This window comes from Stegodyphus dumicola, chromosome 1 (genome assembly GCF_044657685.1).
Source record: "Stegodyphus dumicola isolate Sdum_Otavi_A_Nest chromosome 1, ASM4465768v1".
Taxonomy (NCBI): domain Eukaryota; kingdom Metazoa; phylum Arthropoda; class Arachnida; order Araneae; family Eresidae; genus Stegodyphus; species Stegodyphus dumicola.
The window spans coordinates 162,489,070-162,510,587 of NC_140768.1; the positions used below are offsets into that span (position 1 = coordinate 162,489,070).

Below are 21,518 nucleotides of genomic sequence, written 5' to 3' on the forward strand. Positions count from 1 at the left end.
GTACTTAATTTCCTTGTGCAAAAATGTGTACGAACCCTGTATTCCCATTAATCTGTACGGCAAATTATTTTTCTCCTTTTGGTTGTCTTTTACTTCCAAAATTCCTCTTACCTTATAAAAGTATAAAGTTTTAAAAATTCACCCAAAATCAGAAATTATATTAATTTTATGCAAATTTTATTTCAAAAGCTATTTTACGCTCTGTAAAGTGATGCAAACTTAAAATCTGTGAGATTTTTAGTTTTAAATGGAAATATGCGCAAAAAATTTTTTCAACATTAAATTTTAAGACCTCTAAATCGAATTTTATAAAACTCGTTTTACCTTGCCGTGTTTACATCTGTAAACGGTGTGAGTAGAAAATTTGAACTCGGTAGCTTATCGAGAAAAAGTCTAAATATCGATGACGAGCTTCTGATTATAGCGACAAAACACAATGATTGAAATGCATACAATTTTTTAAACAAACTTGCTGACTCTTAAATATTATATTTTTAAACATTTTGGAAAGTTCGGTAAATGCTGATATCAAATAACCATCATTTTTATAACATTCTTGGTATTATAAAGCATGTACGTGACATTCATACGCGATTCCCGACAGCTATGTTCATTTATCAAAGTGGACGCTTTTGCGACAAACACAGTTATATATTGTGATGCTCATTCTATATCCTCTACTATCTATGATACTCATTATCGATAATTATGTTCTATATCTATACAGAAATATTGGTAAGACAGAGAGAGGTCAACATAATTTTTGCAAATATTTAATTATTTAAGTTACATAATTACTTATACTAGCTCAGGAAATTTTGAGTCATTTTGTAAAAATAATCTTTTCTTTAAAATTCTTTTTTCGTCGCCCCCTTACGCTTAATGACTTTATTCTGATGACTGGAAGGTTATGAAAACTAAAAGCTGAGTATACAATTAACAGATCTCGCTAATAAGTGCTTTACAAATACGACTCTTCATATTTCAGCAGAAGTTTTTGAAAACGCATTTACATAGATTATTGTATAAATCGACAAAGTTTTATGCCAATTTAAAATGTTTTTCTTTCCCTAATTATCAGTTGCTTATGAACGTATTAAAAAAGCTTTCCCGCTCAAAATTTTAACTATTTTAAAATATTCGTAATCGCACTCGATTTGATGTTTACAGTTTTTTCCCCTGCGATTTCTCTAAAAAGAAAGAATTATAATTGTATACTTAATAAAGAAAATTTAATGGATTTGGAATCTGCGCGAGACGACTGAAACTATCATGGAGGGAATTTCTAAGGGAAACTAGATCTCATCCACACTGAACGTAGAAAAACCCTGGAAAACTTTCACAGAACAAGCACGTTCGTCCGGATTTGAACGCATGTCAAATTACCAGTTTTCAGCGGTTTTAGCGATTGGCCACTGGAACCCCCACAGCCCGATTTAAAAATCTTGTTTAGAAAACTTTCATCTTGATTTAGAGTGATAGGTGTAGTCTGAAGGCTAGGATTATTTGAATACAGCAAAACACACGAGGACTATCTGCTTTTAAGTAGAAAGATGCCTTCATAGAGGACTTTCTAACGAATAGCTCGTACTCATATTATACATGGAAAAATACCACACAGCCATCGCATTCGTTCGTCTGAGTTTGAATTCAAATCGAACAACTAATATTTAGCAGTCTTATCGGCCACTGATATGGCTGTAGTATAACCAGACTTATTATTATGTATTATATAAGATATGTATTACCAGACTGTATGGCATCTAAAGTAAGAAATTAAAAAAACTCTTCTGAGGTAATCTTCAACCCAAGTTAAATTTTTTTTTAATGCTAATGAGTAATATAATTATGAAAGAATTCACGTCATTTGTGTCATTTTCCGATTGTTAGGTAAAATTAGTGTGGTTTCAATCAACGACTATTTAAACCTGCTACAAGAAAAAAAAAATAAATGAAAATTTTCCTTTAAAATATCAGGAATTATTGAAAAAAAAAAAAAAAAACTTCTGTAATTTATAAACGAGGAAACATATTTAACCAGATTTTATATGTGTGAAAAAAATAATGAATTATGATCTCCTCTAGTTGAGATCTTTGTAATTATATTTCTAATTCCAAAATCAAAGTGAAAAATCTTGTCGCTGAAGCAACACAACACTATCAATTCTTCTAGGCTTCTATTTTCAGCGAAGGAATAGATCAGCTGCATGGAATTTTCATGGTTTTCTCTATATGTGAACCTAAATGCATGTAAGTTGTCCTTAGAAAGTTTGCCGGAAGTGAAATATTCCTATCTTAGAAGATAGATATCGCGTGCTTTAATAAAGTTAGCAAATCTAAATACAGGGTCGACAGTAATATGTTTGGGGCTCTATTCTAAAAATTCAAAGTAACGAAAAACAACTTACATCGCCGCCTTTTACTTACTTTTATACTTTTATCTAAGAATTATATATTGCATCCATAAAAATTTCTCTAAATTAATGTTATTTGGATTTGCAAACCATTTTATGCTAAAATACATCTTACCAGATGGTCACTTTTACTCACTGGGAGTCGATGCTTCTTGAAGATGCCGATTCACGAGTGAAAAATCTTTTTATTGCTTTTCCGGTTTCCCCTAATCGTTTGCAGAAAGGCCGAACCTTCGGGAGAACACAGCCTGTCTATTGGTGTTAATTCGTCATTAAAGAGAGGCCCACCAGCGGCCGAGCGGTAAAGTTGCTGAACACTGATAGTTCGGTCCGAGGTTCGAACGCGCGAACGGGGCTGCTGCATGGCGTTTTTGTGGTTTTCCCCATGTGTAATGTGTATAACGAGCCAGTTTCCCTTAGAAAGTCCTCCACGAAGGCATCCCTCCCCTTAGGCAGATAGCCCTCGAGGCTTTACCATAATCGCACCCACACATAAGTAAAGAGATACAGCACTAAACGGAGGGAAATGTATTTTTTTATTGTTTTTATTTGTAAAAATCTTGACTTTCCTTTTCCCTCAAAATTCAAGCAATACAAAGTCTACTAGAAAAGATATACTCTCTAAGGTATAAAACTTTTTTGTAATGAAATTATAAAATGCGGTGTGTATATATATATGTTGAATGATCTAAAATTCACTTAGCTCGAAAAGAAGTTTTTCTAATACTTGCACAAAGTAAGATGATAATAATTTATTTACTAAAGAAATATTGATTATATTATCTCCTAATATAATTTTACTAGAAAGTATCAAAAAAGAGGGAACCCATATGTAGGAAGTTTAATTCCGAAAATTGTGTTTTAATGTAACTTGAACGTAAATTATGTAAAAAACGTTTTACGGGGTTGTTTCACCTATCAACATACTGTAATGGAAAAGCGATACCAGAAAAAGTAAGCAAGAAATGCGAAAATTCAGCAGTGCTGTAATTATTCTTCTACCAACAACGTCTTCCAAATTCTAATTGGAAGAACATCCATTTGTAGCAAGATGGGGAGAATGGCATAATTCCTTATTTTTTCCCTCTTATAGGGCGAAAGAGAAGAAGCATCAGCCTAATTCATGTGTTCACGAATTATCGTCTATCACGTTTCCATACATTCCGTTTTTCTGAGGAGAAAATACGAAAAATCCTCTATGCTCTCGCACGGATACGAACCGCAGACCTTCCGAATGCTAGCCCGATCTACTATCACTTACATCACAAGAGTCCTCAAAAAAGAATGAGATACTTTCTTATAATATATACGGATATACAAACTGATGATTCTAAAATTTTATTATCATAAGACTGGAAAAAATTCAGGATTTAATCCATTTTTATACATTTTAAAATAAATTCAATTTTTCAGAAAGTTAACATAAAATATTTATTAGAATGCCAAATTTAAGCATTTCAATTATTTATATAATAAAGGATAAACTTTATATTTATAAAGAAGAATTGTTAATAATATCCCTCTGATTTTAGAAAAAAATTTATTTCAAGTGATATGTTTAGCTTAAAAGTAACGGGAGCAGAACTATGCTAAAACAAAAGGAACACATATCGTTATTATCTCCTTTAAATTAATGATATCTATACTGCTGACAAATTGTTACCTAACATGCCTACTACAATATTTACACATAATTGATCCTTTCTAGACTAATACTGGCATAACATATTTCTATGGAATGATTTGCTATAATTCCTAATTTAAGTTTCACATACTTTCATATTTAGGGAATTAATTACATAGTACTAAAGATTACTCAATGTACCATAAAAGATATGCTATCTGATTTATGTTTAAAATGACTAAATTTAAATTTTATATGCTCACATGTACACATACTCCAGAAACCTGACACATTTCGAAATTTCTGATAAATCAAAATTACTGGAATATTCCATCAGAAAGCAATTTTTTAAATTTTGGTAAATTTCGTGCGATTTCGACATAAATTAGCCTGATCAACAAAAATGCAAAGCTCATGAGGCCCATTAGAACACAAGTGATTAAGATCATTGAACCCCAGTAATTAAACCTGTCTCCGAATACTGATGAACGAGCTAACTGTACGGATCTTTTCATGGTTTTCTCTCCATGTGTAACATTAATACAAGTAATTTACCCTTATAAAATACTCCCCAAAAACATTCTTTTCTTAAAATAGAGAGTACTCGAGCTAATGTTTTGAGCTAAATGAAACAAACATAAACAAAATTCGGATGCATGAAATTCCCTGATGCATGAAATAAACGTGAACCAGTTTCCTATAAATCCTACCTGAAGGCATTTTATCTTTCAGGTTGAGAGGCTTTATCTGCTTTGCCTTTATTCATTGAAATCAAACAACAGTGAACAACGTTCCCTAATAACGACAAAAGCCTAACATCGGGAAGGAAAGAGGTGATAAACAGTTCTTAAGCGAAAGGCTCTTTGTAAGTGTAGAAGTCCTATCTGTGGCAGCCGAATACTGGTAGTTCAACCGGTATTCGATCCCAGGCGAAAATGTTGAGCGCATGATTCGTTTTTGTGGTTTTCCACATGTGGAATGCGAATACGAGTCAGCTTTCCTATGAAAATCCTTCACGAAAGCATTCCTCACCTTATGCAAATAGCCCACATCTACTCTGTCATATTCTAATAGCATAATCTTTTCTACTAGACAGGAGAATCTCTTTTTTTTAATGTATGACTCCTAATGGTGTCAAAAACTGCAGTTTTCTTTTTCCCCCTCTTCAATGCAAAAGATACACATCGATCAATCGATGTTACTTTACATAAAATCTACATGAGTATTTTTTTCCACAATTTATTTACGAGAACTATGGGCCTTCGTTGAGCCCTTTCAGTGGGAAACTGGGTTACACATATAGAAAACCACAAAAAACAAACAGGCAGGAATCCCGTCTCTGAGAAACAGAACTGGTTATTTTCCTTTAATCTGAAATCTAAAACAAATAAGATAGAAAACAGAGCTTTTTGGGAGAGCTGTAATTAGTATGCGAAATTTATTTAAAATAAGCTGTAAGCTTTAAATACAGTTTTTGTACAAGCAAATAGTAGTTTGCCTATGCTAACAGCCCCAGTGGTTTGGCTGCCTCACTGTCGGTGGGAAAAAAGAAAGTAGTTTAACTTTCTTAACGAACATGCTGACCAGCAGCTCACCCTGTATCATTCTGTATTAATTCATTAAATGAAGACTGGATCATCAGATAAATTTTGCTTCTTCCAGTGCCAGTTACAAATCGTACAGCTGTTCAATAACATTTGAACTATATCATTAACATTGCATATTACTAAAATGTACTTGTTCTTTAAAGTCCTGGATCTGTTCTAAAAATAGTACTGCAGAAGTTTCAGAAATGAAGTACAATTTAAAGCTACTTAACATTTCTATGCATATAAAAAAGTAAAACTTTTTAAAATGCATGTCGTTTAACGCTTTCTGTTTTATTTGGAATAATATTTCAAAAATAAAACTCGTGTTGGTTACGACCCAAGCAATACTTAATGGGATAAAGAGCCGTAGTTTGATAATGCTAGGATCATGCATTCAGTTTTCGTCATTTTAATAAAATCCATTATGATACTTATGCTGGTAATTATAAACTGCATTTACGTATACAGAAGTATGATTAATACACTAATATCACAGAATATACACTTTTTATATTCTGACAAGTTTTGTCAAGATACCAATTTTTAGTTCATATATAAGTCATAAATTCCCTAGCCAGATTCCATTTTTACATAAATAGATGCATGAAGGACAAAATGGAACAGTTAATTATATTTTTTATTCTTTTACAAAATTTAATTCTTTTAGATATAATTTTTAACGGTAAACGATATTCTGCTAAGTTATAATATAAAAATTATTACGAATAATAATTTATATCACTCAAAACAGAATTGGAAAACTCATTCAAATCATATTTGATCAAAACTTTTTACGCAGTTTTGGGAAAAAGGAATTTTGGGGTTTGTTTGATTTTTAACGGTGAATTCAATCATTTGAAACATTTTTACCATGTTTCCTCATTCATATAAAATTAGCAAAATAATTTACTAAATAATTCTTAGATGTAATAGTATTCTTGTTTATCTCTTGTTATATGACTAAAAATAAATAAAAAAGTGGCTGGTATTCAATATTTATTTTTATTTAATTATTTAATTACAAATACTTGGCTATTGGTACTTAAGTCATAGTCTTTCCATATTATCACTTTTCTATTAGGCCTTGAAATTATGCTAAGGACCTAATAGAATTCGGAAAATCCTATGATTGCATAAAACTGCGGGAGATGCTAATAATGACAAATTTTAAATGAAAATAGAAATTTATTTAAATAGACTACGATTGAATAGAAACTTATTTAAATTGACTATAATTATTCTTATATTCTATGTCATTTCAGTACTATAATTTCAGTTATAAGCTTAAATACTGCAAATTGGTCATATAATTTGTAAGCGGAAGTCCCACGATTTTAAATTTATGCATAAAAGAGCAAATATATTTTGAAAGTTAAAATATATATATATTTTACAATTCATTTAACTGAAACTGTAAGAATCAAAAGGGATTTTTGTGCATGTCTGCTTTATGCATTTAATGTATAAAATACAGAAAAGTGAGAAAATCCATCCAACGCAGAGAAATAATTCTTTCTAGTCTGTGGTAAGATTGTATCAAATTCATTTAAACTTCCGTTTAAATTCGAAATGCGATCTCTCAAATCAACGAAGGAATACATTTTTGGTTTTAAATTCCACATTAGTAACAACTGTACAATAGCTGAACTTAACAAAATATTTGTAGAAAACCGCCAAAATTCTAGAAATTGCTATAAAATCCCGAAAAACATTAGGAAGATTATTGCTTGCCACTTCCATGCTGAAAAGATTTACGAAGATGAGCTCGACTGTTAACGAACAACTTGTGGAAAAAATTCAACACTAAAATATAAATACGTATGCCAAATTTTCCAAAAATTCTTGATAAATATTGTACTCTCATCGTAAATATATATGGACTTATAATGTGATGAAAACTGAGTCGGTAAAAGAATGGATTAAAATTTGATTTCCCAAAATAAATTGGCCTACTAAAACTAAGTAAAATAGATAAGTAAATAGTAAAAAATTTGTGTAACAAATTAAATAATGATCTTTCTTAAAATACTGCCCAATAAAACATGTCGAATAATTGAAAATTTACAAGCTTGGAAGCTAAAATCCTAAAAAGATTTCGGAAAATTCGGACGTCACATATTGAAAGAAACAAGTCTACAAACTATTACAAGTACAAAGAAAGAGGAGAGACGAAACTAAAGCCAAGAAGTACTTCTTGCCATTCAATAGCGGGGAGGCAATTTTATGGCTTATCCATCACACTAAGGGGAAGCAAACATACTGCCCTAGGCTGGGCCATCTTAGAGAGATTTCAGAAAACGAAAGCGTTTTTTTTTTTTGGATAGGTTTGTTTTCTGACAGCACGGCCATTTTCAAAGCATTTCGTTCCAAGGGGCGGGCTCATTAATGGGTTAAATATGAACTATTAGTGTGTTATATTCATGATAAAAATTAATTACAGAAGTTTTTTTTCTTTAGCAAATCAATAAATAGTTACCAGTCCACCTTGATATTATTTTTACCTTAGCTTGACTAGTTTATCTGTGTCACTGAATATGTATTGCCCCCTTTAGGCAGATTTACAACCTAATTGTGGGTAAAATAATCTCGAGGTAACACATTTGGAAGACAAATTATTATTTATTGATTTGCTAAATTTATATCTAAAAAGTTTCAATTTTTTTCAATATTTTAAATTATAGTGATATATTTATAGTCATCTTTACACAATGCATTGCTCAAATTTAAATATTCATTTACCTTGAATTTTTTTTTTTTTTCTTCTGGGGCAGCATATGTAAGCAAAATTCAAAAATGGGCCATTTCTACTCAGTATTATGTATGTATTATGATGTTTCTGCTCAGTATTATGATGTTTCTCAGTTACCACACACATGATTTGAAGCCAGTTAATGTTATGAGCTTGGTCTTCTAGCAATACAAAATTGAATTCAGTGGGAAGTTTTAGTGCCCATTTTGTGCAGTCTGGTTACAAGGACTGTTTGTTGATTATATTGAATAAAAAGTGAAATTGCTCAAAATTAATTTTAGCTGGATTCAAATTATATTTTATGATGTGTTCAGTGTAACATAGGTAATTCAATATCTTCTTATAGTGAAGATTTGAGACTTCAATGTAAAAATAAAATATCATCTCTGATAAAATCATTATAATAAAAGTCAGATATTTAGGAGTCTAAGGCATTTTATTTTTTATTTTTTTTTGAATCACTGCTCAGTGAAAATAATTTGCAGCAGTCTAGAAGAAATTTAAAAAGTTAAAAATTGGAAATAATTATACAAAAACACTTTAAACATAGTTTTCTTTATGTATCAAATAAGTAATCAGTGTTTCTTGTCTTGGAATTTTTCCATCGATAATAAAACTTTTAATGAAGAGAAATTTTTTTAAGGTGAAGGGAGAAAATCAATAATTTCTTATTTTTCTTCACTTTTAATTTTTTGAAATGTCCAATAATTATAAAAATGCTTTGATTGATCTTTGATACTGAGTTTAGGGAAAAAAAATTGTCAGTTTAACTTTCATTACTGCTTTATGCATTACTGAATGTATGTAACCAAAATTCCACATTTATTTTAAAGCTAAGTAGGTTTTCAAAGAACATTATTTATTTATTGTGAAATAAAGCATATCATTAAAAAATGTAATTATTAACTAACATTTTACTGTTTTTATGTTTGACCTCCATCCTTGAATCTTTAGTTACAAAATGAAAAAATATTGGTAAAATAAAAATGTTCACAGTTGAAACTTGCTGTTAGTGGGAAAAATTCAGATGGTGGTATAGCTATCACAGTTGACATAGTCATAAGGCATGAAAGTCATTAGCCTCTTTCGTGTCTGAGGGACAGAATTTAAACCAGCAGATCAGGAGAGGTAAAATTTTGCTTCTGTAAAAATGCACACCTAACTAACCTAATGAACTAATTGTTGACTGGATGTCAGTTCATCTTTGCTTTTTTATGATTGTTTGGTTCTTCCAGGCTGGTGTAAAGTTGAACAGTTAGGACATTTATGCAAAATCCTTATACTGACATAAGCAAGGTCTGGTTGACTGCCTGATATGACTGGAACTCTAACAGGAGTACATAGATAATCATGGTATGTTATGAAAAGTGTGACTATAAAAGCCTTCATCTGAACACACTCCATTATGGACTTAAGCTTTTGTCCACTTTAAAGGAATGTCCACATTGGCCTCTTAATTTAAAGGATTTGGATATTCAGATACTGTGCTGAGATAATCAGATACTGTGGGGAGTGTCTCCTGAAGAATGCATTTTTTATAAAAATTTTAAGAGCTTAATATTCCAATTTTACATCTTATTTTGATGATATTTTATTAATATTTTATCTTATTCCTTTATTCAAAACTTTTTTTCAGGGAATTACGCTTGTCAATGAACTTATTAAAGAATATGGTTTGGATGTTGTGCAATCGTATATGGGTTACATACAGGTAAAAAGTATTCTAAAATGTTACAATGTCTGATTTAATTGCATTATTTTCTATACATGTATTCTTCAGAATGACTATCATTTTTAGAGTTATTTTAACTTAAATGTAAAGTAATGGGATGAAAAATAAAAGTGATTAAATTATCTAAGTTTTATTTCTGGGTTTTATATACTTATTTTTACAAAACATGTAACATACGAACATAAAACTATAAGAATAAAAATAAAACTATAAGAATGAAGAACAGAATTTATTTACAGGAATTCAAGTAAATGATTAAAATGTGCTTAACATCATCATCGCTTTTTCTCTTTCGGGAGAGGTATTTGTTTGAAAATATTTGTTGTCAGCAACTAAATCCATTAATCATTTATCTTTCTCATAATTGAAAATGTTAACTGTGGGGAATGCAGCCTTTACCTAGCACTATACTAAAGGTGCAGAACTTTTTACCATGAGAGGCCACCATAAAATTAAGCAGTGATAAAGGAGGCCACATAAATTGATATAAATGTGACCTTTTGTGAATCATTATACTTTTATTACTTGATTGCATCTTTTAGAAATTATGCAAAAAAATCAAGTCATTTATTGAAATAAAAGTTTACAATATAAAATATTTTTGTATTCGCATAAAATAGGATTTTGACTTGTTATAATTTTAATCTTTAATAATTTTTAATAAACAACTACATATATTTAAATTCTGTTTCATATAAAAATAATAAAGGTAGAAGTAATTTTCAATAAATTTATTACATTATACAGAAAAACAATAGAAAAGTAATAATATTAAATTATGAAAAACCAATATAGGAACAGTATGTAAAATAATGTTAAAATCCAAAGGAAAAGTTAATTTAGTGGAATATTTGCATTTGTTTTCTTGCCTGAAAATAATTGAATATTTAGATCAAGTTTCATAATGTACAGCCATAGTAGATCCTTTAAATGAGCATCTGCAATTTGCATTCTTAAACAAGTTTTACTTTTTGTGCTGAGAGAAAACAAGTGAGTATGTCTGTCCAAAGCAGGCAACATTCTAATTCATGTTATCCTCAATAGATGACATCACACTATTTAATTCTATTTATTTTAAAATTATTGTAATTTTCATCGTACTGTCATTATTAATTAAATTTTAATTATTACAAGAGCTAGAGGCTGTACAAGAAACTCATGTAGGCTGCATCTCTTCAAGGTCTCACATTCCCCACCTCTGCACTATACTGTTCAAGATAGCAATCACAAACATGCAGAATTTTTACTTATGGATTTTGTTTTATTTATTATTTATGTGTTTCCAATGGCTAGGCAAAAAGTTACAATGAACTAAAATTTTACAAACAATAGAACTAAGAACAAAAAGACCGAAGTCATTGCCTAAGAAGCGTTCTTGCTTCCCAGTATCTCGACTCCTCTGTAAGACCATGAAGAGCCCCACATCGAAGCAGGTAGTCTCTGTGCGTTTCTTCTCCAGAATCACAAAGTGGGCAAATAGGATCTCTTAAAATGCCAATCTTGTGCAGGTGGGCACAAGGCAATCATGTCCTGTAGTCAGACAGAAAGCCGCAATTGCATCGAGTCTTGGACTATCGGGAATAAGAGAAAGACTTACCATTCTCCAATTTTTTTAAGGCTATATGAGTCTGAAGACCTCGTAAGATATTAGACGTAAATAAACTTTTTAAAAATGCTTTAATCCTCCAATAAGAAATGGCTGTAGTAAGCTGGCACCTCTTTTTGCAAGTATGTCTGCTTGTTAATTGCCCCAAAGGCCACAATGGTAAGTCTGTTAGAAATCTGTTTCTAGCAGGATTTAGATGATAGCTTTATATTGAGTTATGAATTATTTCAGTCTGATTACAGTTTTTAAGAAAGTGTTCATTTATAGTTCCATAATAAACTAATGTCACAAACTGTTTTTCCATCTATCAATATCAAAGAATTCTGTAATGTATTTACATGTCAATTATTGAAAACTGTATAACATACTTGTAATGTTATACATATTTTTTCTAAAGATGTTAATTTTTTTATTTATCTTAATGTAAATCAGATCTTTTGTTTAATAAAATCTATTGATTATCTTCAAGAAATAATTAATTATTGAATAAAACATCACATTATTCATTTATGTATAATTTAGTTTGGTGGGTATTAAGTTTCCTAGATTGTTGTTTTAGTAAATGTAATTTTAAAATTGGGGGTTTTATTTCATAAAATGTCATATTCTCAAGCTGATTGTTTTGAATCATTGATAGCATACATTTCAAGTTATAAATAAAGCTAAAGTTTACTTATCACAATCTGCATCATCTAAATTTCATTTTTCAGTGAATTGCATTAGTTGTATGGGTTTTCATGCATTTTCCGTATGTATAACAGCTACATGAGTGATTTTCTTTGTAAGTTGTATTTGAAAGTTTTTTTTTTTTTTTAATCTGTTACATTTGCCTGTTGATGCATGTGCTTTTTCTGATTTAATGCTCAAGTCAGGGTTGCCACGCTACCTGGAAAACCTGGAGAACCGGGAAAAGTCAGGGAATTCGAAAATTGACCAAAATATTCAGGGAAAAGTCAGGGAATTTAAGTATTTTTGTCAAAATCTGGAAAAGCCAGGGAAGTTCATACAACGATCCAGCCAAAAAAAGCGATTTTTGCGCCGACGTCGGAAGAGGTAACTTTTTTGGCGAACTATGTATCACGTGAGTGTCATTCGGGTAGCTGGCATAGAGCCAATTTTCGCAGCTCCAATTTGATTGTCTTTTAGAAAGGCAAAGCAACTTTTGGTTTCCAATATTCTCGAGAATCGCATGTGCAGTGCATGAACTAAAGAAAGTACCTGTTCTCGTATAAAACAAAATGGGTTTAATCCTAGTATACGGTACCATGGAGGTTAGAATCAAAGAATATGTATTGTAAAGAAGGAAAACCTCTCTGCAACAGACGTGGCTGTGGCTCCGTTCCATCATAGAGGGAAAACAGCTGTGCATGTCTGATATATCTGTTGCCAAAGCTCGAAACCGGTGTCGAAGTTCGAAGGTCACGTTATCAAGAGTTCATAAAATGAATATCGTTTAAAATTTCTTTAACCACTTGCGCTAAAAAGACGTGCCACGCACGTCAAGATGCTTTTGTCTCAAACCGCGAGCGACGTGAACACGTCGATAAGCATTTATCGCAAAAATGAAAATAACGTGGTGCACACGTCGCCTAACAACGAGATTGTTTATTTCTCGAATTACAGCTCTGGATTGCACTCTCAGATGCGGAGCGGCGTAAATGAGACACTTTACCGCTTGTTATATTGTAGCGCACGGCACCGCAACCGTGAAGTTTAGTCTTAGCGCAAGTGGTTAAACTCTAAAGGAAGAGAAAATATTTTTTTGGCGCATGTAAATTAATTCATGGATTAGTTATTTTCAGGAAAAAAAAAAAAAAAACTACGAAAATCCGTTTTTAAAATTATTGCGAAAAATCCAAGAAGAAACGTCCTTTGATAAAACGTTTCTTCTTGGATTTTTCGCAATAATTTAAAAACGGATTTTCGTAGTTTTCTTTTTGTCAAAAAGCGGCCCACCAGCGGCCGAGCGGTAAAGTCGCTGAACACTGGTAGTTCGGTCCGAGGTTCGAATCCCGCGAACGGGCTGGCTGCATGGGTGTTTTCGTGGTTTTCCCCATGTGTAACGTGTATACGAGCCAGTTTCCCTTAGAAAGTCCTCCACGAAAGGCATCCCTCCTCTTAGGCAGATAGCCCTAGTGTGCTTTGCCATAATTAAATACACCACCACACCACATTTGTCAAAAAGCGTTTCTTCTTAACACGTGTTTCTCAATTTCCTGTACACATCGCGGAGAGGGAAATTCTGGCCGCCAGGTTCCGTCGCCAAATCCCTTGGCAAATTTTCCCTCCGCATTCTAGCGGCGTAATAGCATTTTACTTATATGGAACCTTTTCTTCTTTACATAGACTTTCTTTGGTTAGAATAATAATGGGATTTGGCGACATCTTGATGCGCAGTAAACGGGTCATTTTGGTCTTGGCGAAAATTTTCAAAATCGTGCCAAAGTCTTACCGTATACTAGAATTTTACCGCAAAATCTTTTTAAACCTTTTTTTTTTCTTTTTAATAAATACCTTGCCATTTTTCAGTAAAATAAAAAAATAGTAATCAGTCATCTAGGCTAGCCATGTAATATAACTATATTCGCTAAAATATCGTTGATTATTCTAATTCAGTTTTTAAGTAATTATTTTTATGTTATTCATATAATTTAATGTCGCTTCTTTCCTCTAAATTTATTTATTATTAGTAAATAATATTTCCAAATTTCAGGAAATTTTCTCTGGCATAATCCTGAAATTAATTATAGCAGTATGATGACATACCAAATTTAATACAAATTTAATGCACATATTTTTTTCTTATGTATGCTGCGAAATAAATATAAAATACCTCAATTTATTAAAATAGATTTCTTTCTTTCGTTTAGCTGCAGAATGTCTGCAAAAAAAAGCCTTATTTTATTCCAGATTGGGAAGATTCTAATTTCAATCTTCAGTGGAGAAAACAACAACTATTATAATTATATTTGTGTTTTCAAGTGTTAAGGTGCCTTTTAAGAACATACCTCACGCAAATTAAATTTACCTAAAATCTAACCTAACTATTTAGCATTGCATTGTGATTTATAAGGACCGGATTAGCCTTGTGTTGAACTGGTGATGATCATGAGTAATAATTAAATAAAACATACATTTGTTATCCAATATATATATCTTAAATTTTATTAAGTTTCTTAAGTGGAAAACTAAACAAAATTATCAAACATAGTATACCAAGAATAATTAAGAATAAATGTCCTCTGGGATTTATTAAGTGAATTTGCTACACAATACAAGTAATATCATAATTAATTTACCTCTTAGTACAGCCAACGTACATTACGCGTATAGACTGGAATTTTCTTGAAACACACCTGGAAAACCTGGAAAAGTCAGGGAATTTCATTCTCCTGTTTGAGTGGCAACCCTGTCAAGTTGCAGAATTGTTAGAAAAATTTCCACCTTAATACATTTTTTTTTCCTGCACCAAATTTCAATGAAATTATAACCTTAAAACTCCTCACCAATTTGTGTGGTATTCTTCAATTTTTTTTTGGTTTCCTTTCTTTTCATTTTTCCCCTCTTTTTAATTAACATTGAATAAAAATAATTGAATAAGGTGTTTTGAAATTATTTGGATGAGTAGATCATCAAAAGCAATCGAGAAATATTTTCATGTGGTATGTAGGTAACTATGATATTGATTATGTTGATTTATTATACTGTAATATGTGTGGTAATGTTCTGGCTAATCGTAATAAAAAACTCAGATGTGTATAAATAAGTTTTATTTTGAAATGCTAATTTGAATTGAAATATTATTTTTAGCTATATATCCAAGAGTTTTTCTGTTGAAGAATTATCTTAATTTCAGCAAAATGCAGAATTAGCAGTCAGAGACATGCTGAAGCAAATTGGCCAATCTACTTTACAAAAAAGTAGTACTACTTTTCTCACTGCTTTTGATCATATGGATGACGGAACTGTGATTAATCTGAAAATTGAAATTAATATTGACGAGGTAAGAAGTTGTTTACAGATGTTTATTAATTATATAAAAAGTAATCATTTTAACATTTATCTCTTCATATTGAAATGCTTGTCCGATTTATAAATTTGTCTTTTATTAAAGAGATAGAAAGGCCAGGTGTTGCAGCAGCTAGTGTATTATGCAGCAGCACCACAGGTCCAGGGTTCGATCCCCAAGCTGGGCAAGGTTGACTTAGCCTTCATCCCTTGAATGGGTCAATAAAATGAGTACCAAGTTTGCTTGGGGGCTGAACACTGGGGGCCCTGTGACATGCTGACCGTTTGTCCAGGGCATATGCTCATGCACCTCAGGGCCCACGGTCAAGATAGCAGATATCAGGGCACTGCAGGCCATGGCCCACTAGGGCTGTTGCACCACAGAGTTTAAAAAGATGGATGCAGGAAAAGTGTTTTTGAATACATTACCTTTTATTTTTATAAAACAGAATTTTGATACCATATTCCGATTTATTTTCATTTTTTTATAGAGCTATGGGGAAGAATTATAATTTAAAGTTTGAAAGGGGAAAAGCAATTCTCAAGGAGCTGTTGAAAAACTTTAAAAAAGAAAGAACTAGTATTATAATGGCTATTAGTAAAAAAAGGAGGTTGGCCAGAAGCATTTCTAGGATATAGCCAACCTTTCAACAGCCTTGAGTTTAACATCTTGGATTTAAAAACTTGTAATGCCATATAAGCATTGCAAGTTGCTCCTTCCAACATAGGCCAATTTATTTCAACCTATTTATACATCCATAAATGTGTTAAATATCAAAACATTTAACAATGTTTTTCATACTTTTCAGCAAGCCTTGGAATGCACTATGCAGAGTGATGGAGGAAATATGGACCGAGAATAAAGCTTTGTTCTCAAAACATGCTTCTGGAATTCATTACTCATCCAGCATACACATAAATGTGGTCCTGAAGCATAATATTAAAAAAATTAAATAACATATACATAAAATAATTATTTAACTTTTATTTTATATATATGTTATTTAATTTTTTAATAGTTGCATAATACTTGATCTCTTTACTTCCTTGTAAGAAGTAAAAAGGAAGTATTGTAATCGCGAAAAGTTTCAGGCAGCTTATTTCAATGAAAATATCCATTTTGACTGCTATCGAATGCAATTTAACAATGTTTTTGCGTGATATCTGTACGTAAGGACAGAATAGAATACTCTTTTCCTTCAAAAAAATTATAAAACTGCTTTAAAATTAATTCTGAAGAGAATTTTTCATGGCGTCTGTACGAACGTGTGTACGTTCATGCGTACGTACGTATCTCGCATAACTCAAAAACGAGTAGCCTCACAACGTTGAAATTTTGTATATAGGACTGCTATAACATGTAGATGTGCACCTCGTATTTTGGTTGCAATCGGCCGCACCAAACGTATATAAATATATTTATATATACATCCACTCTATTACCCAGCTTAGTGATCTCAGTTTCTTTACTCTTATATGTTTGTAAATTGTACATTTTTTGCTTTAATTGACGCTAAGCCTGTTTTTATGGCGGCCATTGATGTTTATATTTGAAACAGGAGACTAGTGGATTTGTTGCCAATCTAGAGAAACTTAGCTTCGCAACAACAAAGATAACGCATTCATTTATTATTGCCAATTAAATCATGCTTAATTCTTTCTGGAATTTTTTCGAGGAAATAAGCGTTTGAGATTTACTGCATAGTTTTTAATATAGATATGTTGAGTTTTTATGTATTTTTGCCTTCTTGCAAAGTAAGAACTGAATTAATTAAATGAGAAATACTCAATCGTCTGTGAAAAATTGTTTCTTTTTTGTTTTATTTCCTTAATTTCTTTTATACATAGTTCTAGCTTTATTATAGTATTTGAATAGAACATGTGGCAACGATTAGATAATTCTTTAAATTATATACATTTTGTGCATTCTGAGTTATAATATGAATGAAATGTAATACTGTTAAGTAAACCTAGCGCCAGAGTGTCGCTATGGTAAACAAAGTGAATTTTAAAGAATGCATTTATTCTATTGTGGTTTATGCGCTGTTGGCGAAGTAGGTTTAATTCAATCTAATAAGTTTAAATAAAATGCAAGAAAAAATGCATATAATTTAATATTCCGTACAAGGAAGTCATGTGGTGTACACATCAGATTTTTTTTAAATAGAACAATAATTTCGAAACAAATAATTTATATAAATAGAATGATAGTTTCGATGCAGAAGGAGTGTGACATTTCTCATCCGAGACTGGTTTTCCTATAGGAAGATAGTTATTGTTTTCTCATAGTTAAATAATTAATAATAGTTAATGATAGTTAAATAATTAATAATAATTCTCATAGTTAAATAATTAATTTATCTTTTAAGTAAGTAATATTGAATTCAGAAGGAGTGAAGTTGAACTAGTTTTTATATTCCAGATTCTGAGGCTAAAAGAGAAAGTTCAACTGCATAAGTTTTTTAGTTTTCTCAAGTACATGTAATTGCTTTCACAGTGATTGTTTTCACATTTTAAATATTTCAGTGTATGTATAATGTAAGTGGAAAGGAGAAGGATTTTAATTTATGCATTAATACTCGTATACCATGCTTGTAGATTTTTACATCTAGAGTAAGAGGTTTTGAAAAAATATTTGGGAGTTTTTGGCTGTTTAAATTCTTTGATTGCAAAATTTTATGTTATTAAAATATGTATTAATGACTTAATTGCTCATATCCTTAACCCGGGAACATGCGCGCTCATGTGAATTATATGAGCATGCACACTGAGTTCAAAAGACCCGAGTTGTCTTCTTTGAAGGAAATGTACCATCAAGAGAGTTTTGCAGAGACCAAAACAAATGGTAGTCAGACGGTGCAAGGTCTGGGGGTCCATGGATGCATCAAAACTTCCCAACCTGTCAATTTGTGACCAATTCTGGTCGCTTTTTCTGGATTGCTTTGTTCAAACAGCCGAGTTGTGCACAACACAGAGCAGAATTGATAGTTTTGCCAGGTTGCAGCAGCTCGTAGTTTTCGGATCATAATCAAAATTTCCAGAACGGAATCGAGCAAACCTCTCCTGGGTCCTCCGTTCACTCACAGCATTCTTGCTGTATACTTCACAAATTTTTCGGCATGTTTTTGCTGCATTTTTACCTTTTTTTATAGTAAAAAATCATCAGATAGCGTACTTCAGATATTTCACTCATTTTCAGATCAATATAACTTTTTACATGAGCAACAAATTAGAAAACCATCTTCACAAGCAGTGGAAGCTGAGTGTCACCTTTTAAGCACATGTTTGTTTGACACAGTTGGGTGAGTGTTGGCTGGATGTATTGGCATCAACACCATCTAATGGCAAAAAACCATGGAGACTTTTTATATGACATTAGCATAGGAAAAAAAATAATATAACCTTTACTCTGTATAGACTCTTATTTTCTTTATTAGCACTATAGACACAGAAAACAGATGCAATAACAAATGTTAGCAGCACATTGAAAAAGTGTTTTCATGTGTTCCAAATACAATAATTTTCACATTCGGCAAAGTACTTTTAAATTTTTCTGTGGTTTTTTTGTTGGACAAACACTGCATCTCACCCCCCCCTTTTCTTTTTTTCATTTCCGGTAATTCCAATAAAACAATTTATGTCTTTCTCACTCTTGTATTATCTCATTTTATTCACTCTTGTATTATCTCATCTCATTTCATTATTGATTTTGAATCTGTATCTTGTGAACTAAAAATTCATTATCATTTCCATCCTCATTTTTTTCAATACATTCTTTGCCAGTTGATGCATCTAATAACTTTTGCAAAATTTCTTCGTTATAAGATTAATTACATGATATGTTTGTTGCTTTCTATACTATCACAAATCAACTGTGTGATAGTAAGTGCGAAAAAAGAAAAAAAAAATTTTTTCCCCAAGGCTCCGAATCAAAGCCCCCCTCGGAAAAAACTTGGGAAACATAAAGAAGTCCATCTAAGGCACGACTACACTGGGCTTTAACAACTTACACAGAATAGGTGTGCTTTGAGAAAGATTTATTTAATCCCGCAGGTTCGCTGGACCCAATGTTTACTTTTGTCTTTTCATATTTTATTTGAATTATTTAATGCTGTTAAAATTTATTCATTATTGTTTTGCCACTGTTTCATTAATATTGCCAAAATTTATTACTTGTTTAAGTTCATTGATTTTAACTTTTATTTGATTTAGGGTAAAATGTATTACTTGTTTAAATTCATCGGTTTTAACTTTGATTTGATTTAGGGAAGTGCTGTTTTTGATTTTACTGGCACTGGTTATGAAGTGTGCGGAAACTGTAATACACCACGTGCCGTCACACTGTCAGCTATTATTTATTGCTTGCGATGTATGGTTGGCCATGATGTTCCTCTTAATCAAGTAAGTTGTTTTTGATTCATTTTTTAAATATATTAGATTGACTATTCTATAAATATGTATTTTATACAGGCAGATATTTATAAATAAATAAATTATTTATAAATATCTGCCTGTATAAAATACATATTTATAGAATTTCATGGTTAATTGATAAAACAAAATTCTGTAACAAATGATTGAACAAACATCTAACTATACAAATTTGGGTTAAAGTAATATGCTGTTCAATATATTTGTCAAAATTTATCATTAAATCAATTGGCAATGGTGATCGTGGCTCATGAACAGAAAAGCACCCCCAAAATGTTTTCTTAATGGGGTATTTTACACATTGGTCGATTGGAGACAGTTTCTCACTGTGTGATTTCATGATGTAGTGCGACCTCTGACTTTGCACAACAAAATGAGTTTCTTCTGAATATAAAATGTTTTCCATTGTTTTTTACTCCATTTTTCACATTTTTTGCACACGATAGATTTTTTTGCACACTTTCTTTTTCATCATTGACGTAATTTTTTGTGTAATCAGGTTGGATAATCTTACAATCAGCTTCTAGTAACCAGTGACAAACAGTGGATTTGTAAACACAAAACTGTGCTAAATCTATTTGAAGGCCAAAGCTTGTCAATGTAGGATTCTGTTTGAATTTCCTTGGTAAAATATAGTCAGCCCTTGCACTAGTTTTTAATTTTCTCCCACACTTTCCTTTCCGTAGATGTCGATAAACTGCCTGATTAAGCCATCTGATCATTTTGTCAGTAACATCCAAACTTACATTACATACTTTAGCAATACCCTTTGTGTCATAGAAGGGTGTAATGTGCCTTTGTGTCACAGAAGAGTGTTAACTTAATGTTACTTACCTTACTTCATTTCTTTGGAGTTGAGGTCTGTCATTAAAAACTTGTAATATGTCTTTTTTTGACATGTAATACAGGGAAAAAAATCTGAATGCTTTCAGATTTTATATTATACCCAAAGGGGTGATTTTTAACGTTTTGTGTGTTACCTTTACTTGTTAACTATCATGTTCTTCGCACTTAAATCATAAAATTCAATTCAACAGCAATATCACAAAATGTTTAAAAGAATTGTCAATACACAGTTTTGGGTGCTGCAGATAAAAATGTTTTTTTGTTGTACAGTATTGCCATAGCTCGCTTTGAAATCATCGAGTTTGTTAATAAAAAATTCTTTAATGTTTTACAAAATATGAAATAGAAACTATTTAAAAGAGCATATCTTTAGAATTTCTGAGACAGTCTCTCACGCTGTAGATAAAAAATGTTTTTTTCCCTGTACGATGTTGCCATTGCTCGCTTTGAAATCACTGAATTTCTTAGTCAAAAACTCATAAATACTTTATAAAATATGATATAGATAATAAAACAAAT

The 21,518-nt window shown here is 31.4% G+C and overlaps 1 protein-coding gene across 3 annotated transcripts in view; it reads left to right on the top strand.

The window, feature by feature from the left end:
- LOC118198772 (5-oxoprolinase) overlaps window positions 1–21,518 on the top strand; it is a 187,030-nt gene that overhangs the window by 126,220 nt on the left and 39,292 nt on the right. For all 3 annotated transcript variants that reach the window (XM_085822874.1, XM_085822870.1, XM_085822863.1), the window contains exons 25-27: window positions 10,013–10,087; window positions 15,571–15,717; window positions 19,989–20,123. In XM_085822874.1, the coding sequence (XP_085679000.1) occupies window positions 10,013–10,087; window positions 15,571–15,717; window positions 19,989–20,123 (357 nt within the window). The remainder of the gene's footprint in view (window positions 1–10,012; window positions 10,088–15,570; window positions 15,718–19,988; window positions 20,124–21,518) is intronic.